The sequence below is a fragment of the Artibeus jamaicensis genome, unplaced genomic scaffold (genome assembly GCF_021234435.1).
Source record: "Artibeus jamaicensis isolate MK-2021 breed Jamaican fruit bat unplaced genomic scaffold, CSHL_Jam_final contig_1015, whole genome shotgun sequence".
Taxonomy (NCBI): domain Eukaryota; kingdom Metazoa; phylum Chordata; class Mammalia; order Chiroptera; family Phyllostomidae; genus Artibeus; species Artibeus jamaicensis.
Genome location: NW_026521194.1, coordinates 20,757,025 through 20,779,314, shown reverse-complemented (window position 1 = coordinate 20,779,314; position 22,290 = coordinate 20,757,025). Strand labels below are relative to the sequence as shown.

Genomic DNA, 22,290 nt, shown 5'->3' with positions numbered 1-22,290 from the left:
ACAGATAATGAAGAAATTTATACCAATTTGAACTACGTGAGAAAAACTTTGGGTATGAGTTTTCGAGTTACCTTTATTCACTTTTTAGACATTAAAATGTACTGTCATTAAGAAATGATGGAGGGACCTGTCAAGATGGGCCACGTTCACACCAAGACTGTGAAGAAGGTGGCCTGGATCATCATCGAGAAGTACTACACATGCCTGGGCAATGACTTCCACACAAACAAGAGTGTGTGCGAGATCGCCATTATACCCGGCAAGAAGCTCTGAAACAAGATAGGGGGCTATGTCACACACCTGATGAAATGGTTTTATCCATGTGTCCTTTACACATGTTCCTGAAAACCTTTCCCCTTTTATACCCAATATTCCCTCTCACTTCCTCACTGGTTACTGTCAGTTTGTTCTTAATTTCAATGTCTCTGGTTATTATTTTGCTTGTTTTGTTGACTAGGTTCCCGTTACAAGTGAGATCAGATGGTATTTGTCCGTCACTGCCTGGCTTATTTCACTTAGCATAATGCTCTCCAGTTCCATTTATGCTGTCACAAAGGGTAGGCGTTCCTTCCTTCTTTCTGCTGCATAGAATTTTATTGTGTAAATGTACCATAGTTTTTTGATCCATTCATTTACCAATGGGCACTTAGGTTGCTTCCAGCACTTGGCTATTGTAAATTGTGCTGCTATGAACATTGGGTTACAGAGGTTCTTTTGGATTGGTGATTCAGGGTTCTTAGGGTATAATCTCAGCAGTGGAATCACTGGATCAAAAGGCAGTTCCATTTTTAGCTTTCTGAGGAAATTCCATACTGTTTTCCACAGTAGAAGGCTGCCCCAGCCTGCATTCCCACCAACAGTACACTAGGGGTCCCTTTTCTTGATACCAAATCCTCTCCAACACTTGTTTGTTGCTTTATGATAGCCATTCTCAATGGTGTGAAGTGGTAGCTCATTGTGGTTTTGGGTTGCATCTCTCTGACAGCTAGTAATGCCGAGCATCTTTTCATATGTTTCTGGGCCCTCTGTATGTCCTCCTTGGAGAAGTGTCTGTTCAAGTTCTTTGCTCGTTTTTTAATTGGGTTGTGTCTTCCTGGTATTGAGTTGTGAGATTTTGGAGATCAAACCCTTGTCTATTACTGGGAAATGTTTTACCACGTGGTTGGTTCTGTTTTCATCTTAACATTGTTTTCTTTAGCTGTGCACATTTTTATTTTGATGAGATACCACTAGTTTATTCTTTTCTTTATGCCCCTTGTTCTGGTGGACGTATCAGTGAAAATATTGTTACATGGAATATCTGAGATTTTCTTGCCTATCTTCTCTAGGACTTTTATGGTGTCAACTTATATTTAAATCTTATCCACCTTGAATTTACTTTTGTTTATGGTGTAAGTTGGTTGCCAAGCTTCATATTTTTTGCCATGTAGCTGTCCAGATCTCCCAACACCATTTGTTGAAGAGGCTATCTTTATTCACATTGTATGCTTGTGCCATCTTTGTCAAATATTAATTGACCATAGACACTTGAACTTATTTCTGGGCTCTCCAATCTGTTCCATTGTTTGTCTGTTCTTGTGCCAGTACCAGGCTGTTTTGATTACAGCAGTCTTACAGTATAATTTGGTATCAAGTATTGTGATCCTTCCTACCTGTTCTTCTCAAAACGGCTGCAGCTATTCGGGTTGTTTATGGTTCCAAATAAGTTTTTGAAATGTTTGTTCTCTACCTGTGAAATATGCCACTGGTACTTTAATAGGGATTGCACTGAATCTATAAATTGCTTTGGGATAATACGGACATTTTGATGTTAATTCTTCCAATCTATAGGTAAATGCTTCCATTTGTTTGTGTCTTCCTTAATTTCTTTCTTCAATGTTGTGTAGTTTTCTGAGTAGAGGTCTTTTACCTCCTTGGTTAGGTTTATTCCTAGGTACTTTATTTTTCTCGTTGATGTATCAAATAGGATTTTTTTTCTGTTTCTGGTATTTCACCGTTGGTGTACAAAGATGCCTTTGATTTCTGAATATTGACTTTGTACCCTGCTGTTTTGCCAAATTCACTTATTAGGTCTAACAGTTTTTTGGTGGAGCCTATAGGATTTTCAAAATACATTAGTTTTTTTTGATGCTTTTTAAAACAGCTAACTTTAAAGTTTCTTCATCAGAAATGAAAAAAAAATTTGCCTGGCTGGTATAGCTCAGTGGATTGAGCACAGGCCTGTGAACCAAGGGGTTGCAGGTTTGATTCCCAGTCAGGGCACATGCCTGGGTTGCAGGCCAGGTCCCCAGTGGGGGCCATGTAAGAGGCAACCACACATTGATGTTTCTCTCCCTTTTCCTCCCTCCCTTCCCCTCTCTACAAATAGATAAAAATGAAAACAAAAACAAAAACAAAAAAACAGGACAAGTACTGTATTTTTAATAAGCACTGTTATAGCATTTCAAAAGCAAATCTTAATTCAAACCAATACCTTTAAAAAGAAATAAACTCAGTTTAATTTCAAGAGTTTACACAAGGTAGAGAATGCAGGCCACATTTTATATTTTATAAATGCAAACTGTTACATAATAAATACAAAATAAAAAGATAATAACAACTATTATCAAGGATGATCTGCATTAATGTAATCTGAATATCCTCTATCAATCACATTTATAGGAAGAATCTCTTGGTCAGATTTATTTATGCCCCAACATGGGATGTGGTAGGTGAGTATCTGTAGGAATACAATTTATTGTCCGCTCCTCCACTCAGAAGTAACTGCATAAAAGGAGAGAAAAAGAAAAAAACCACAAACGGAAGAAAGTTATTTCATATGATGGTAAACCTAATAATGGTGATTTTGATTACAGAGCAATTAAGATGAGCAGTTAACTTGCATTAAGAAACAACACTTAAATGTACTGATACCTCAATTTTAATACTACATTATAATACAACATATTAAAACTTTTAAAGTGATCATTTAAATTTGGTTAAGGTGTAATAATATGCTACTGTACTTTGTATGAAGCATTTCCTAACAAATGTAAAAAGTTTGAAGTGTAATATAGTTTTTCTCATTTACGAAATTAAGTTTTTAAAGGACAGCACATTGTTTACAGGTAAATGACTATTATAAATTATTCAAGTAAGCCCTAATGCCTATAGATTTGAAAAGAATTCTTAGGCAATAAGATCTTACATGTATACATAAACATTTGATTGTAAATTCTTTAAATAAATTTTAAGTCTAGATTTATTACATAAGATTTTTCTAAATGGGAAATATTTCAATCCATTTTAAAGTACCAAGTTTACTGACTTGAAACACTTCATTAAATGAAAAAAACTTGCTTCAAAATTTTGTCAACATGCTCATAAGAAAAAAATCTGCCTCAAAAACTTCAAATTTTAATATACTTAATATTAAAGGATAAATTTGTTTCTTCTTTGAATGAGATATGAGATTTTACGAATAATGTTAATGGAAACTTAGAATACAGAATTATAAATATCAGATATATTGAAACTATTAAATCTGTAAACACAAGCACCACATTTATTTTTATGTAGTTTCTTCTTCACCAAATAACTCATAATGTCTTACCCCTGTGTCTGTCCAGTCTACACTCAGAACTTTGTCTTCATGAGCAGCCAAATCATAGAGAGGAGCCTTACAACTAAAAGATGAAAATGCTGACATGTTATATGCTTTTGATGGTATTAAAACAAACAAACAAACAAACATACAAACATATGAACAATCACCTATACTTTCCTGAAAACTTTAGAGTTCATCATCCTAGCCTCTATAACATTTAGTATTAAAATTCTGGGTATTTACTTAACCACCTCTCCTGATTTTCCTGTATAATTAGCAATGGCCAAGATTTACTATAACAAATATATTCAGGAAAAAATGTTATTTATTTATAAAAACTTATGTCTAAGCCCATTTTTACATTTGCTTGACTATTTCACTTTTACCTCCAAATCATGGTCTTATATACCCTTTATCTATCCATCTATAAGCTCATAACTCCCAAATTTATGTATTGGCCAAACTTCTCCACTGAGTCATATGTATATCCCAACTGACGGAAGGCAGATTGTCTTATGGGCACTACAAATTTAAAACAAGCAAAAGTTCTTGATTTTCCTTCATAAACTGCTTTTTCTCCTCTTCCCCATTATAGCAAGTGGCACCAATAATCAATCACCCAATTGCTGAGTAGGAAATGCAGGCATTATCCTAAATTCCTACCTCTATATAAGTCAATGCTGCCAAACGGCTATCTCCAAAATATACCTAAAATCTCAAATGCTACCCCCATAGTCCAAATCGCCATTCTGTCTCTTGAATTATATTAGCCTCTCTGCTTCTATTCTTGCTCCCCTGCTCCAAAAACCTCTAAAGCCTGCACTTAGAATGACACCCAAATTCCTTACTGAGACCTACAAGGTCCCGCCCAATATAACCACTTCCTGCCTCATGTACTGCCATTCTGATTATTCCATCAACACTGGCTCTCTTGCTATTTCGTCAATATGCACAGATTTTCCCCACTTTATCTACTTTTGCCTCTGCTATGATCTGTGCATGGCTCATACCTACACATTGTTCAATTCACTATTAGAATTCCACCTTCAGAGAGAGGCCTTCCAGTTGTGTCCCTTTTGATATATTTATCATTGCATTTTCTCTGTATACGACAGGCAATTGATATATTTCTTTTGTGGATCATAAATAGGATTTACCTTCTTGTATCCCACAGCTTGACAATATTATCTAAAGAACCTGAAATCAGCTGCTGCTCATGGGTAGGAGACCACTTTATGGCTGTGACCCAGCCTGTATGTGAGGTTAGGGACAGTGCCACCAAAGAACCATCTGAACAAAATAAAAAAAGGTAACAATTATTGAATTTTAGAAGCAGGCAGAACAAATCTAAAAAATTATATGTAGAGCTCTGGCTGGTGTGGGTCAGTGGACTGAGTGCCAGCCTGCAAACCAAAGGGTCGCCGGTTCAATTCCCAGTCAGGGCATGTGACTGGGTTGTGAGCCAGGTCCCCACTAGGGCATGCATGAGAGGCAAAAATACACATGCTTCTCTCTCTTTCTCCCTCCCTTTCCCTCTCTAAAATAAATAAATAAAATATTTTTTAATGTAGAAAATTATCTTTTTATATACACCTCTAGTGAGAAGAAAAAGTGATGGTATTTACATGCATTTTTCCTCCAGTGGTTTACATGACTCACCTTTAGTTCGGGGATCCCACAGTCTGATATGCCTATCTGTACTTCCAGATGCTAAACGTTTACACAGTGGAGAATAGGAGATACAATTAAATACTTTATTTCCTGTCTGAAAAGAAAAAGAGGAAAGGATACTTAACCTTGGTGGTTTAAAAGTAATCATCTCTAGAAGCTTACCACTTAAAAGCTCAAAGTTAATCAGAGTACCACTGAATTTATGTCTCACCAAAGTTGATTTAAGACTGCCAGACTCAACATCCCACACTCTAATTGTGTGGTCCCAGGATGCACTGCAGATTTCTTCAGCATCTGACCATAGAACCGAGGAAATTGCCTCCTTGTGGCCAGAGAGGGTCACTATGGGTGTCTAGAAATGAAAGATACCCAAAAGGGAAAGCATTTTCAGTTCAGAGTAATTGAAACAGTAATAGTAGTTAGTATTTCTGAAGTCCATATTACAGATATTTCATCATGTGCTTTGGCTTTCACATCCTGCCTTATTTCTTCTTTACCACAATCCTCCAAGACCGATAATTTTATAGAGAGACTAAAGCTAAAAGGTAACTTACCCAAGATCATACAGTTTATAAGGATTTAAATTCCAACCCAGGTATTACTCCAAAGTTTGGAGTCTTTTCCCTATACTCTGCCGCCTTCCCATCTATTCTACTTTTCACTTTTTTAAAAAATATTTTATTTTTTAGAGGGGAACAGGAGGGAAAAAGAGGAGAAGAGAAATACCAATGTGCGGTTGCTTCTCACAGGCCCACAAATGGGGACCTGGCCCACAACCCAAGCATGTGCCCTAGACCGGGAATAGAACTGGTGACATTTTGGTTTGCAGGCTGGCACTCAATCCACTGAGTTACACCAGCCAGAGCTACTTTTCATTTTGAGAACTATTAATATTAACACTAACTTCTTTCGATCGTCAAATATACTATATATAGAAGACAACAGAGAAAGCTCTGGGGTCAGATCTAGGTTTGAGTGAAGGTGCTGCCATTTTCTACATGATTCTTCCATATTAAATTAATCTAAATAAGTTATTCTTACCTCCTTTATTTCCATAGCATCCAACCTTTAAATATGTTTATGGCTTATTATAATATTATAAAACCTCTACTTACCATCTCAAATTAAAATCCCCAAATTAGATATAGTGTCTATCTTAAAATATAAAGAACATGTGAAAGAGGAAAATTCTGAAATAAGACAGTTAATCTAATTTTGCAACTTTGATACATTCAGCCTCCTTCAATAGTATTACCTCTTCTATAATACTAGGGAGTTATACTGAATCAGAGGTCAGCTACGTTTTTTGTAAAGTCCAGAAATAATTTTTTTAGCTTTTCCAGGTCACATATAATTTCTGTCTCATATTCTTGGTTTGTCTTTAAAACCTCTTTAAAATCAGACTTAGTAGTACAAAAATTAGGACACAGACAAATTGGCTGTTGGGCTGTACTTTGTTAACTCTTGGACCACATGATCCCAAAGTTCTCTCTTTCCATCTCTAAAATTTTCCTGAATAAAGTAAGGGAACCTGACACAAAAAACTATCCACAAATTTTTATTGCAATTTTATTTATGACCATCAAACTAGAAACAACCTAAAGGAACCTTCAACTGGTGAATGATTAAACAAACTGTTGTATGTCCATACAAAAAGAGTATTATACAGCTTTTAAAAGTCATGACTTCCAATAACTCGAGTTTATCTAGATGCAAAGTCTATATACTGTGTGATTCCATTTATATGACATTCTGCAAAAAGGAAAATGGCAGGAATGAAGACCACATCAATGGCTGCAGAGGACAGAGGTGGAGGGAAAGGCTGACTATCAGTGCACAGCAAGAGTTTCAGGGGATAACAAACTGTTCTGTATCTGATTATTACGTGGTTGAATATTCTACACATTTATCAAAATTCAGAAACTTTTTACCAAAGAGAGTACATTTTTCTATATGTAAATTTGTTTCTTTTTGAAGACAGAAAAGTTGTCCTGGCTGGATGGCTCAGTGATTGGAGCATTGCTCTCTATACTAGGTTAGATTCCTGATCACGGAACATGCCTAGGTTGCAAGTTTGATCCACAGTTGGGTCATATACAAGAGGCAAACAAATCGATGTTTCTCTCTCTTTCTCTCTCCCCACCCTGTCCTCTCTCTTGAAAATCAATAAACACATCCTGGGTGAGGATTTTTTAAAAATGAGATGTTGGTTTAAAAAAAAAAAAAAAGGAAAGTCAACTTTGGCACCATCACTACAAACTCCAGTAAGATAGTACTGGAGTGAAAAAAGCAACTGTGAGAGAAAAATGAGGAAAACAACTTACTGTATATTCATGTATGAAACAAATGCCAAGTTAACTGAGTAGTAGCATTTTACTCGTATTAATACAAATTAGGTACTAGAAAGAATAAGAAGATAACATTTTTGATATTTGTCTTATTTTATAGTCTTAAAAATCCACCTCCCCCCCAATTCTAGCACAATTTTTACTTCAAAGGATTCCAGCATAACCTATGAAAAAGTGAATACATTATGATTTCTCAAATAAAATGAACAATGAATACAAGCTTATAAAAGTACATATCTAAAAACAAAAGTTTCAGCAAGGTACTTACTGGGAGAAAATACCTATAATACATATATCCAACTAAGACTTTGAAACCAGAATACATGAAGAACTCCTATAAATCAGTAAGAAGATAAGCAACACTTTTAAAAACTGGGCTAAAAACACAAGCATACACTTCACAATTAGGTGTCAAAGGGCTGGGACTTAAATACCACTACACACTACCAGGAATAGACAAAATGACACACTTTGTAACAGTAAGTAAATTAAACATATGTTATATGGTAAAGTAAAATCAGTTATGGTATTAAAAATATCAACCAGTACTGGTAAGGATGTGGAGTAACACTGAATCTCATACCCTGCCAGTGAAAGTATAAACTGGTATAGTTTGAAAAACTATTTGGCAGTATCTCACATTCAAAAACCTGAACATGTGCATACCCTATGATCCAGCCATTCCACATATGCAGAAATGACTGTACATATACACCAAAAGACAAGTGGAAGAATTTTCTTTGGCAACTTTATTTATGATGGCCAAAACTGGAAACAACCTACCTGTCTGTCAGAAGAAGAATGAATAAATCCTGGTATAGTTATGTAAAGGAATACTATACATTACTAAAATTCATTGACCTATACATTTAAATATATGCATACCAAACTTCAGTTAAAAGAAAGGTAGTCCTGGCTGTTGTGGCTCAGGGAATTGAGTGCTTGATTTGTGCAAAACAAAGGGTCAGCGGTTCGATTCCTAGTCAGGGCACATGTCTGGGATGTAGGCCAAGATCACAGTTGGGGGTGTATGAGAGGCAACTACACATCAATGTTTCTTTCTCCCCCTCTTTCTCCCTCCCATCCCCTCTCTAAAAAAATATAAATATTTAAAAATAAAATAAGTTTCCTCTCTTTAAAAATAAGAAAAGTAGAAAGAAACAAAGCTACATTCTATGAGGAATTTTTATAATTCAAGAAATAATACAAAAAAAAGAAATTATACTATAATCAAATATATTCTTCGGAGACTGATCAGGGATATGCATCAATAAATTACAACTGACACAATATCCAAATTGGCAAGACATTTAAAGTTCTAATTTGTCCCACCGGACGAAGTGATAAGGAAGCTAAGTTGCTGCCAGATCATTCCTCTTGCAATTCAGCAGTCCATGATTAAAATGTATTGAACTATAGATCACTACTTTCAGTTGGAACCAGCAAGTGCTGCTGTTCACTGCATTTTATGAGTTTGATGAATCATGTATGATCACACTTTACTCTCCCTTTCAATGATTTCTGTATCTTATTAGTGACTATAAGAAATAATGTGTGCTTCACTTACTGCACATTCATCACAGCTGTGAGAAAATGAATGAAAAATGTTTTTCTAAACCGGACTCAGTATTGTCCTTCACATTAGGTATATTAATGTAGGTCAGATCATACTATGACAAATACCTCCGTAACTTAAAAGAATAAGAATACAGATGAATTTCTCATTTTGATTTACTTGAATCTAAATGACAGAACCAAAACCTCAATTAAACTCTTGGTTTCTAATGATTCAGAAGATACCACAAGCATCCCTTCGTGAGAATTACATCCTCAGTGTATGAAAAAATCATGATTAAACAGGTAATGAGACGCTTCACTTTAGTGCAAGCTTTGGAAAGATCCTACTTCAAAATCCACCATGAGATTAAATATAACATCTAAATAATCAGCCTACCAATTGGTAAGCCCAACTCAATGCTACTACACAGTCAATGACTCAGATAAATGCAGCTGGAGTATTTCTAGTAAGTATTTACAAATCTACTGAAAGCTTAATTATGGCTGAAGCAGCCAAGCAAGACAAAGGGAAACTTAGGAAAAATTTTATTAAGTTACCGTATCTGTCGACACAAACTTAAGTAGAGCAGTTCTCACCAAAACTTACCCTTGTTAGTCCCAACTGCTCTGTTTTCTGCTTCTTTCTTGGTCGATTTGTGGGTTCTTCCATTTCTTCTTCTTCATCCGTAGGGACTGTATCATAGAGAATTAGATTTGATATTTTAAAAATTTATGGTAAACATTAATTGCAAACAGTCTAAAGGAATTCTTACATTTCTGAGTATATACTTTCTCCACATTATCTTAGTGGCTAGGGAATAGATAAGATATTCCTACTTATTTTGGTTAAAGAAAATTATACATAAAAACAATATCCGTGTCACCAATCTTCCAAAAGGATAAAGTAAAAAGTAAAGCACATTAAAATCCTAGAAGCTAACCAGTTTGGTATCTTGCTATGTCTTTAAGATTATTATAAGTATTCATTACTCTACTGTATCTATGAAAACTGCTTACTAATAGTTGCAGGACAGTTCTGGCCATACTGCATTTACATGACAAAGGTAATGCCACAAGATAAACACATTAAAAGGACATACATTCCAGCTATGTTTATTATTATTATTTTACTTTTCTAACAATGAACTTAAGTGTTTTATAGGTATTTTTGATTTTTAAAAAATATTTGTTACACATCATTTGGCCAGGTAGCAAACTTCCAGATGGAAAACCACATATTTTATGTTTTATAATTGTATTTTATGAATATGAAAGTTTTTTACAAGTTAGACTATTAAGTGTCTTAAACATAACTTATATACGTCTCATTTACCCAGAACCAGCAAAAAATAAAATATTGAATAGGGAAATTTCCTAAACAAATCACTTTCTGCTTCAAAACTGTTTATTGTAAGCATTTTTGGGATATCTACTAAAATGGATTGTATATTTCCTGCCATCTTATACATAGTTACCAAAAAATCTTTAAGCTTTTCCTATTCCCCCGAAGTCTACTTGTATCAGAGGTATTCTGATCTGTTTACCTGTACCATAAACAGTTCTAGACTACTACTTTTAAAATTTAAACGATCTGTTTTCCCCATCTTCTTTCAGTGTCTTCTTACTCCTATGAAGGCACCTTCCTCTGAGAGTCCTCCTTCCCCCTCTTCCACTTCCTCTATTTGTTCCTTCTAATGTATTGTTTTCAAAGTAACAAGTTTGGTAAAACTGTATTAAAAGTTTATTTGGTTTTTTTTCCCAAGCAAACCAGCTTAACTAAGAAAATTTCTCTAACAGTAAAGTATATTGAAATTACTCAGAAGGTATTCTGGTTTATTTCCAGATTCCTGAATGAGAGAACTCAGGCAGCTGCATCCCACATGGCACCAAACATGTTGCTGACACTTCCAGCCACTCAATGACACTGTCCAATAAACAAAGTGATCATGGGGTATAAAAACATTTTGAAACATAGAGAAACATGCTATTTTTTCTGTCTACTATGCTCCTTTGTATCCTATAAAGTCCTGGTCCATTTTTTTATGGTAAAATACAGGTTAAAAAGAACTCTTTCACTGAAATTCTTAAAATATCATTAATCAAAATAGAAGAAAGATTTGATTTACCTGTAGACCAGATCTTCAGCATCTTATCCCAAGAGCCACTGCAAAACTAAACAGATATATATGAAGGGGAAAAAATTTATAACTATAACCCATATTATCTGCTTTTTTCCCCTATTTAACTTAAAACCTTTACTTTCCTCTGAAATCCTTACTACTATGGTATTATCTGCCTGTCTTTCTAGGCCTCCTAAAAGTTGTATCTTCAATTTTTGGCAACTGAAGAAGCTGCCGTTCTTACTTGGCCCAGTGCCCTCGCCATGGTTGCTTAGATCAGGGTGGACAACTGACCTCCACTATATCTACAGGTCTTTATCCTTGAGGACTTTTTTTTTGAAAGTTTGTATTCCAGAGAGTGTAGTTTAGTCTTTTTCCAGGAATAGCTGGTACAAAATGTAAAACCTGAGAATACTGAAGGCCAGGCTTTACTGCCAAGTGGAAAAATCAATTTGAGGTAAGAGAGCATAAAGTCAAGTTGGGGAGACAAAAGGGAGAGTGTGCTGGCCACATTCAAGCCTTCACTCCTTGGTTCCTGAGACCCAAGTGCATCATCACCCTGCTCATAATGTGGTGTTTGCTCTGCCCTTGGATCTCATGATCTTTAAGCTGAAAAAATTCCAGATGAGCTCCTGTCTTCTACAGCCACATGACAAGGTACAATGAATTCACTTGGACTTGTAAACCTTCTTGATGGTTCAAGTATGAACAATCATAAATCTTTAACTCTAATATATTAACTGGCAAAAAATGCTGAAGAAACACTCATAAAAAGTGGCACATGGAACTTTCAAATGGTAAGAGAGTTTGTAATTCTTCCTAAGTCAATGCAGTATTGCCTTCAGGTTTATTTCCTTTTAACTAACCTTCATGCACTTTGTCATGATAAAGAGATCAGCAAGAATATTAAAACAACCTCTAGTAACAATAACCTTAGTGTATGCTAAGGCTTTTAGTTATTCAAGTAGATATTTTCAACTAGTAACAGCATTGTGAGTATCTGAAAGGTTTAAAATGTCATTATGATTTAAGGTTAAACAAATTGCTTGTTTACCTGGTTTCTTAAAATTTCTGCAGTTTATTTAAGTTTTAAACCAGAGATACACTGAGACTGAAGAAGTCCATTTTTGCATCTTTTATCATATGAGTATTTACTTTTTGGTTTGAAATCATATTCTTTAGTCAGCAATTGTTATGAAAATAGGCCGATCATAATGAATATATGTAGAAATTTCCTTTCCATAAATTCAAAGTCTAAACAGTACTGCTAACACCACAGCTACTTACTTTAGTTCCTGTGCTATCAACAGCAATAGAATCCACACTTCCAGCATGACCTCTGCAGCAGTGCAGGGCTTTCACTTTGTTTCTCTCTACATTCCACTCCCATAAGAGAACAGTCTGATCCATAGAGGCACTCAGCAGTAGGCAAGACAAGTTGTCTGAAGAAAGGATAGCACAAGGGTAAGAAACAAGTTAGTACAAAAGTTTAAAATACACTGTGTTCTGAAACCAAATTCAGGATGTTGTTGAGGAAAAACATTAAAAAGATAAAAAGGCCATTTTGTCCAGCTTTGAAAAAGAGGCTAACTTATGGTAAAAATATTATAAAAGAAATGAGTTTAAGCCCTGCCTGGGTAACTCAGTTGGTTAGAGCACTGTCCCAATATGCCACGGTTGCAGTTTGATCTCTGGTCAGGGCACATGTAAAAAACCACCAATGAATACATAAATAAGTGGAATAGCAAATCACTATTTCTCTAAAACCAGTAAGTAAAACTTTTGAAAATAAAGTGAGTTTAACACAATCTTTCCTTAAAAATATGTTATCTGATATATTTTTAGTAAGATTCACTTCTATTAACATGAATTGTTTATATATTCCTTTCTTCTTGAACACTGTATTTTTCAAAGACCTCACAATAACTGAGCCAGGAGACATTTCCTACCTTGTCCATATTCTACGCCAGCAGAATATGGCGTAGAATATGCACTGAAAATGGAAGTAAGCCAGCACTGAAAATGGCTTACTTCCAATCTCTATCCAGGATTCCTCTCAGTTTAAGCAGAAACCTTACCTTTTTTCACCCAGGCCACATCTTTTACAACATCTGTATGTCCCACAATTGTCATTATTGATTTTCCTTCCAAGGACCAGATCCGAGAAGTCTTATCATAAGAACCAGTTAAGATCCTGCAAGGAGAAAAAAAATCCTATGAAATACAAAAAGCAGTTTTCAAACCCTGAAATCAATTATATTTCTAAGGTAAGGACAAAGTCAACCTTAAGGATAATTCTTTTAAACTCTCCTTTAATATGAAGATTAAGATTTCAAAACATACTAGAGTAGATAGATCAGAAGGTGTTACGTTATGCTTTTCCTGATCTACTAAAAATAAAAACACAACTGACAAATTCTACATTTCATTTATACTATTGTAAATACAACTCTTGGGAAAGCTAAGCAAGTTGGCTGTACTCTGTATTTAACTAGTGACAACCATTAAATAGAAAAACAGTAAAACCACTTAGAATAAACCAGTAAAAACATTAACCTTGTATAACAACTCTGGGAGACGTTCTGTGAATGTAAGCTACCACTACACACCACTCTTGAGGTATTTTTTCACAAGTAAGGCCAGGCTGGGGTTTGCTCGGAGCCATATATAACTTCTTGATTCCAGTTTGCCAATTTTAACTCTAAAATAGCATGGCATGCATCTTCATCATAGCAGGCCAGGAGATTTATAACTATAAAAATAATTTTCCTCCTCTATTAAATAAATTATATCCTTGGTCTTAAAAGCAACATACTCAAACAAATGCCCTGACACCTGACCTATTCAGAATGCAAATGTCACTACATCTTCACAAAGAAAACTTACTAATAAATGTTTCTTCTTAACTTACAGTGAATGTAAAAATCTTTGGTATGGTCACTGATACATATATCACAAATTACATTTATAGAGAACAGAGAAATCAGAGGAGAAAATTCCCATCATAAACACTGAAGGGGGTGGCATGAGAAGGATACAGAACATGCATCTGGCAGTACCATTCCTCTGTCCCTTTGATTGAACTGATCCAGTCATCATGGAATAAGCATTGCTCTGGCTGAGGTGCAGTATATTTCTCCACATATTCTAGTTCCACAACCTCTTCCTAGTCAGAGAGAAAGCAGAAATCAGGTGGTGTAGTCTTAAAATGGTACATTATAATGACATAGGACCCAAGTTTAATAATCTCTGGTATGTCTGCCCCCTTCATAAGCCAGAAAATTTGGAGCCATACAAAAGTGAAAAACTATTTGATCCGACAGTATATTATGAGTACTACTAAGAAATGTTAATGACCTTAGAAATCTTATGCTAAACATGAGGAAAAAAGAAATATAAGAAAATTTAATTTATAAAATCACAAAACCATATTGTTAAATAGGTACAGAGCTTCTGTTTAGGATGATAAAAAAGTACCCAAAATGGAGAGGATGATGGTTGCATAACATTGTGAATGTAGTTAATGCCACTGAATTGTGTATTTAAAAATGGTTAAAATGATATATTTTATGTATTGAGTTAGCCAAAAAGTTCATTTCCCCCCTGTAAGATGGCTCTAGCAGTGCTTAGTTGTTTTTAGCTTCATTCGAGAATATTGCATTGTATTATAACAGCTGTATATCAGCATGCATTTAGAAAAAAACAAAATTAGTGAATTTTTGTGTAACCATTTTAATATTGAACATGGAAGAATATAAGCACATTTTTGGCATATTATGCTTTATTATTTCAAGAAAGTTCAAAATGCAACTGAAACACACAAAAAAGATTTGTGCAGTGTATGCAGATGCTGTGACTGACTGAATGTGTCAAAAGTGGTTTGCCTAGTTTCATGTTGGAGATTTCCCACTGGACAATGCTCCCACGGATGGGTAGGCCAGTTGAAGTTGATAGCAGTCAAGACATTGAGAACAATCAACATTATACCACATGGGAGATAGCCGACATACTTGAAATACACAATGCAATAAAGTTATTGGTGAAAATAAAAAATGTGTCTTTTACAGAAAAAAACATATGCACTTTCTGGCCAACCCAATATAAAAGCAAAAGTTTGAAAATTAGAGCAAAGGAAGAAAAATTATTCTAAATCACAGTAATGCAACCTGTATGTTGTTACACGTGCACAATCACTTTGTACACCTTTATGTGTAGCAAACACTATTTGCTATTCCCTTTCGTGACAGTTCTTCTGCAAGTATGAAGATATCTTCACATATTCATTCATCTGCATTTCTTAAATAATATATTCCAAGAGAGGATTTAAAATTTGAACATATAGAAACTGAAATTCAAATTTTGAGGAAAAAAATTAGTGAAAAGGATCTTAGTTACTGAAGATTCTGGCTGATTCTAAATGAAATTTACCTGATAATAAGTAAAACAGAGCAGGTAGCATTTGAACTTACAGATGAGATGTTTTCCAGTTCCATGTGTTTGACCAAGGGCATTCGCAGAAACTGGCCTTTGATAAGGAAGTCAAACTCCACGTGTTTGTGGACCTCTGGAGAAAATATGTTAATGAAATTATCATTCTTAGGACCTGAAGTGACATTGACAGAGGTATGTAAGAGACCCCAAAACAAATGGATTCCTATTATTCCAGTGTGGCCTCTGAATTTCTCCATGGTGTAATCAGGTCACGGGTCCCTATATACTAAGTGATTTTTAAGAACAAAAATAGTTCATTCTGTTGGTAAAACTGTTTTGTTCTTGATGGTACAATTTTTAGGTTTTTAAAAAATGTTTTAGTCTATGAAAAATTTCAAATATATATAAAGTAGAAATAACGTATGAATCCCCATCCCCATTATACACTTTGGCAATTACCAACTCACAGACAATTACCTATACTTCTCCCTCTACATACCCACTGCTTTATTTTAAAAGCAAACTTCCGATATGGTATCATTTCATCTGTCAATCTTTAATATGTACCTGTATACTATAAAGGCTTTTGAAAAGTCACATTAAAATATTCTATAATTACTCCTGAGTATCAAATACTCAATATTCATGTTTCCTTATATCATAAATATTTTTACAGTGAGCTTTTTAGAATCAGCATCTAAAGCCCACAAATTATATTTGATTAATATATTTTATAACAATAATCTTTAAGAGTTTCCTTATTTCCCTGGGCATTCATTTATTTGTTGAAGAAACTGGGTCATCTGTCTTTCAGTATTTCTTACATCTGGGTTGGGCTGATTACATTTGTGTGGTGTCATTTAACATGTTCCACTACCACCTATATATCCTGTACATGAGGCAGACTTTTAACAATTCTGATTAGATTTCAGATCTGCTCTTTTTATGATATTGCACTCACCTCTGGGCTAGGATGATGTCAGCATGATCCCACTCATCAAGTTCTCTATCAACCTTTTACCTAATTAATGATTTTAGCAGCTACTGAAAATCACTACTTAAATCCATTATTTCATTTAGAGTTACAATATGCTAAAAATTCTTTATTCTTTTGCATTTATTACAGATAATCTTTCTGAAAGAACTATTTGGATTGTTACTTTTTAAAAATCTGAAATCTGGCCTTGGCCTGTATGGCTTGGTTGGTAGGAATGTCATCCCATGGACAGAAGGGTCATGTATTCCATTCCCAGTGCGGGTACATAGTTAGATCCCTGGTCCAGGTGCCTACAAGAGGCAACCAATGAATGTTTCTCTCCGCCCTGCTCCTCCCCATTGCTTCTCCTCTTTAAGCATGCCCTCAGGTGAGGATAAAAAGTAAAAAAATAGCCCTGGCCAGGTGGCTCAGTTGGTTGGAGCATCCTCCTTATACCAAAAGTTTTCGGGTTGGATTCCTGGTCAAGGCTCATACCTAGGTTTTGGTTCCATCCCTGGTTGGGGTGTGAGTAGGAGGCAACCAATCGATGTTTCTCTCTCACATTATTTCTCTCTCCCTCCCCTCCTTTCTCTCTAAAATCAATAAAAACATATCCACCCAGGCTGGTGTAGCTCAGTGGATTGAGCATGGGCTGCAGACCAAAGGGTCGAAGGTTCGATTCCCAGTCAGGGCACATGTCTGGGTTGAGGGCCAGGTGCCCCATAGGTGACATGCGAGTGGCAACCACACACTGATGTTTCTCTCCCTCTCTTTCTCCTTTCCTTCCCCTCGCTCTAAAAAATAAATCTTAACAAATAAGTAAATAATAAAAACATATCCTGGGATGAGGGATCAAACCCTCAACCTAGGTGTGTGCTCTGACTAGGAATCGAACCCGGAAACTTTTGCTGTATGAGTCAATGCTCCAACTAACTGAGCCACCTGGGAAGGGTATGATTTTGCTTTTTAAAAACCATCTTATTATAAAAAATTTCAAACATATGCAAAAATGGAGAATAAACTTTATAATAATAACCTTCATATACTTATCGTGAAACTCAAATGATCAATTTAGGGTCAATGTTTTTTAATCAATATTTTTGTACAAATTGTTTATATTGATTTTATGGGCTAATAACTTATATTCACACTTAGATTTTTACTATTTGTATCTTGATAAATATTTTACTTGATATTCTTACATGTTTGTTTTATACATTCATTTTATGAATCCCAAACACTTTAAAAAATCCTTAAAAAATATCTTCAGCATACTCAAAATGTCTTGATTACATCTATATCATAAACATTATACTAAAATCTTTACCCTAAATCTCAAGTCTTAAAAAACAGATTAAACCGAAATATTATTTTCTGAATACTTTTATTTCAAACCAGAGAAACTCACATTATAATTTATAAATTTTACCATTATAAAATGCATGCAGTATTATAACATAAGGCCAAAAAAGGAAGTGTTAAAATATGATGGAATTGCCCTGGCTGGTGTGGCTCAGTGGATTGAGCACCAACCTGTGAACCAAAGGGCCACGGGTTAAATTCCTAGTCAGGGCACGGGCCAGGTTCCCAGTAGGGGGGGAATAAGAGGCAACCACATGTTGATGTTTCCCTCTCCTCTCCTTCCCTTCCCCTCTCTAAAAATAAATAAAATCTTTAAAAAAATAAAATGTGATGGAATTTATTGTAACTAGTCATATTGTGCCATCCTAACTTTTCAGAACATATATACCCACCATTTTTGGCCTCCAGCAATTTATTAATAATGTTACTAAGGTCAGCAATTTCAGAAGCTGCAGGGATTGAGAAGGGAACATCATCCACTGCATATCTATAAAAAAGAAATAACACATCAAGATTAAGTCCACTTAACAGATGATTTTACAAAGATTATTTTAATGAATGTGCATTTATTTGTTCAACAAACATTTATTTAGTGTCTAATACACGTCATTTTGCTACATGGGGTTAACAAAATTAATTAAGACGTCATCTCTGTTCTCAGAAAGGGTTAATATCTGGTACCCAAATACAATAAACTACATAAGAATGGTGTCATACATAACATATAAAATGGAGGAACAAAGAAGCCATAGGTCATTTCCTCCTAGAGAAAAGGAGGATGGGAGAGCAGAGTCTGAAAGCATGCAGAGTGAAAGAGGGAGAGACAAAAAGCAGGAGTGCAAGGAGAGCAGATAAACAATAGCTAAGAGTTATTAAATTGCTCACCCAGACTATTCAAGTAAGTGTGATAAATAGTGACCAAAGAAAAGAAAGGTTAAGTGTCAGTGGGAATGTAGAGAAATTAAACCTTTATTCACTGCACGTGGGAAAGGTAAAACAGTGCAGCTGCTTTGGAAACATCTTGTAGTGCCTGAAAAAGTTAGTGGTAAACATGAACTTACATTTGACCCATCAACTCCACTCCTAAGTATGTATTACCCAAGAGAAATGAAAATACATGTACATACAAAAACTTGTACACAAATGTTCACACCATCACTATTCATAATAGCTAAAAGGTAGAAACAACCCAAATGACCATCAACTAAACAATGGAAACAAAATGTGGTGTTATCTGTATAATGGAATATTATTTGACCATAAAAAGGAATGAAGTACTGATACATGCTACAACATGGAAGACTCTTCAAGCCAGTCACCAAAGACCACATGTTATATAGTTCCCCTTATATGAGATGTCCAGAACACACAAATCTATACAGACAGAAAATAGATTAAATTATTGATTAGGGCTGGGGGAGTGAAAGGACTGGGTAGTGAAAAATGTTCTAAAATTTACTGTAGTGATGGTTGAATAATTCTGCAAAACCAGTGAATTGAACACTTTAAATGTTGTGAATTCTGTTGTATGTGAATTACATCTCAAAGTTTTTATAAAAAAAAATAAAAGGACAGGCCCTGGCTGGTGTAGCTCAGTAGATTGAGCTCGGGCCTGCGAACCAAAAGATGGCAGTTTGATTCCCAGACAGGGTATATACCTGGGTCAGTTCCCAGCAGGGAATGCATGAGAGGCAACCATACATTGATATTTCTCTCCCTCTCTCCTTCCCTTCCCCTCTAAAGATAAATAAATAAAATCTTTAAAAAAATAAAAGGACAATTAATGAAAAAAGAAATCTCTACAAGGCCAAATTTAAGGCTGCATTTGTGGGGAATGGAAAAGTTTCCAAAGATATTAAGGTAGAACCTACAGGGCCCTTCAAGAAATGCTACAGTAAGCCTCTTTTTGTCACAATGGGGCTTCAGAGCTTGTCAATAAGTAGATTCTAAACAAGGAGGTCTGGGGTGGAGGCTGAGATTCTGCTTTTTCTAACAAGCTCCCAAGTTATGCTGATGATGACAGTTCTCAAACTACACTGAGTAGTACAGCTATAGTTATATATTGATCATGCCAAGAGTAGTAAGCAGTTAGTTAGACTTTCCAAAAGGTAACAATATTTATTTATTTATAGAAATGAAAACTTTTCATTCTTCCTTTCACTTACCACGTTGGTCAGTAAAATGGGGGTGGGATAGAAGGAATAGCAAAATTCATATGCACATTATAAATATACAGAGTATATATATGTAAACTATATACATATAGGTGAATAAAACGGTTTTATCCCTTCATCTGACCAGAACATATTACATATTTTTCCAGAATCTACACACACACACACACACACACACACACACACACACACATTAGTTTATCTCAGGGGTTAAAATACAGTGATACATTTATTTCTTAAGATTTCATGTGAATCAATAATAATAAAAAATTCAATTAGAAAAGGTACAGTGGCTATGCTATTGCATCATCACATTACTTGAGAGGTGTTGACACTTAAGTATACACACTCATGTACACTGATAATACAATTTATGTATACCGTAAGCAACAACGCAAGGAGTGACTATGATTCACCAGGTCAACTCATAAAACTACGAACACCCCATGAGGCAGAATGTAATTAGGTTTCAAATGAATGCTACGGACCTGGGAACTAATGTTGAAAATGTTTACATATTATGTATACACACAGCTACATACCTCGTATATACACATACGTATACCTAGATATGTACATACACGCGCACACACAAATCTGTAAGTGTTTTGACTTCATACTCCTATCAAAAAACAGTTCTACCAACCCCCTCTTCGGAGCTCCACTTTCTAGCCTGGTGTAGGAAATCATCATCTGCCATCTACTTAAGAAAATGAAGTCGTGTTTCAGAAACAAACACCACTACACTTGGTCAATTGTTTAATTACATAATGTGCTTAACTCAAAAAGCAAGCTCGATGCCCTCCGGCCCCTCCACATTCACAGTTTAAATTATATAGAGTCTGAAAGCCCGACAGTATTGAGGTGACATTAGAGGTCTTACCCTGAGAAATCCTCTAGGATTTCCGCTTGAGCGGAAAATACGCCTAAAAAGAAAAAGGAAGGGGGGCTGTGTACAAGTGAATACAGCAAAGACAGGGATCCACAAGCTTATACCGAAGGGGTCCCTGACACGGGAGAGGAGAGGAGCTTACTTACTTCTTGTTGTCAGTGAAGAAGCGTGTCTGGAGCTGAGCCATCGCGAGAAGTAGGCACAAAACTCGCCCACAGCAACGTGTGGGGTAACAGACAACGCGCGCTCTGGTCCCTTCGGACTACAAAGAGAGGCAGCTCTAAATTAGACTGCACAGGGAAGAAAAAACTGCAATCCAGAGCTGGAATTCCGCCTTCTTTCGTCCCGGCCTCCTCAGCCAGAACAGACCACGAGGTGGCCCTTCCACAGATGCCCAGCCCACAAACATCAACTACCTATTCCTAGATTTAGGAATCATCGATTAGGAAAGCAAAGTCTTAAAGATGGCGTGTCCCTCTAACCTTTTTGTTTCTTTTTCATATGTTTAGGCCTGTGGTGGGATATGAAAATACAGAAAGACTCAATTCAAACCTGATTTTCTCTCGCTTCTTCTATTTTTAAATGTGAAAGTCTACCTTTAGATCCGATACTTGAGTACAGCTCCTACATAATACAAGCCCCAGAAAGCACCGCTTCTCGGACGCTAGATGCACTGGGAACTGTAGTCTTTTTGCCACGCTGTTTTTTCAGGATAAATTATCTGCATTAAACCATCCCGATTCCAACCAGATGTTCATTAAATTTCCTTTCTCTTTAGCTTTAATTTACTAAAGCCATTCCAGGTTTATTTTATCATGCATACTCACGAGAACCTCTCTCTACAGAGATTCTTTGTGGGGTCTCCCCTCTAGCTTCACGCTTTAAATCTATAGAAGAAGTGTGGAGGAAAAAGTCAAGAATCAAAATGGAAACTAACCACGGTGGCCGATAGTGGTCTTATCTCATACTATCGCGCAGCTCGATCCTGGATGGGATGCGCCTGCGCATTGTGCTAGTCTCCATGGCGGGGCCTCGGAGCCAAGACGAGGTTGAGTAGACTCGTTTTGAATTTTCTCCCCTCTGCTCCAGCACTCTGTGGACTTCCCTTATCTGCCTGTAGAGCTCTCGGCGGCAGCGGGACTAGGACAGTCGGAGGTTTGGCAGAACTGTCTG

The 22,290-nt window shown here is 35.8% G+C and overlaps 2 protein-coding genes across 5 annotated transcripts in view; one reads left to right on the top strand and one right to left on the bottom strand.

Annotated features, from left to right (window-relative positions):
• Positions 1–2,413: 2,413 nt before the first annotated feature.
• Positions 2,414–22,174, bottom strand: WDR12 (WD repeat domain 12). Of its 3 annotated transcripts, none has more exons than XM_053659320.1 (14): positions 22,055–22,174; positions 21,264–21,379; positions 18,444–18,538; positions 15,752–15,846; positions 14,342–14,448; positions 13,361–13,476; positions 12,570–12,724; positions 11,289–11,334; positions 9,770–9,855; positions 5,469–5,609; positions 5,246–5,351; positions 4,744–4,876; positions 3,593–3,665; positions 2,414–2,763 (listed from the first exon to the last, which is right to left on the bottom strand). In XM_053659320.1, exons 2-14 carry the CDS (start codon positions 21,302–21,304, stop codon positions 2,686–2,688), a joined length of 1,272 nt encoding a protein of 423 aa, XP_053515295.1. In that variant the 5' UTR covers positions 21,305–21,379; positions 22,055–22,174; the 3' UTR covers positions 2,414–2,685. The 3 variants fall into 3 exon arrangements, with proteins under 3 accessions (XP_053515295.1, XP_053515326.1, XP_053515252.1); XM_053659351.1 differs by lacking the exon at positions 22,055–22,174 and adding an exon at positions 21,945–22,036; XM_053659277.1 differs by lacking the exon at positions 22,055–22,174 and having other exon boundaries at positions 21,264–21,643.
• CARF (calcium responsive transcription factor) overlaps positions 22,079–22,290 on the top strand; it is a 45,264-nt gene continuing 45,052 nt past the window's right edge. The window contains exon 1 of one of the 2 annotated variants that reach the window (XM_037165974.2): positions 22,079–22,165. The gene's annotated coding sequence lies outside the window, so the exon portion shown is untranslated. The remainder of the gene's footprint in view (positions 22,166–22,290) is intronic. The other variant, XM_037165976.2, reaches the window with a different exon arrangement.

What these genes read in the sequence shown, in the direction of transcription:
- WDR12 (XM_053659320.1), bottom strand. Translation starts at nt 21,304, where the DNA reads ATGGCTCAGCTCCAGACACGCTTCTTCACTGACAACAAGAA. An exon ending in AGCAGTTGGGACTAACAAGG is followed by an intron (nt 5,610 to 9,769) that starts GTAAGTTTTGGT and finishes TTTCATTTCTAG; the next exon opens with ACACCCATAGTGACCCTCTC. An exon ending in GCAGTCTTAAATCAACTTTG is followed by an intron (nt 5,352 to 5,468) that starts GTGAGACATAAA and finishes TTTTCTTTTCAG; the next exon opens with ACAGGAAATAAAGTATTTAA.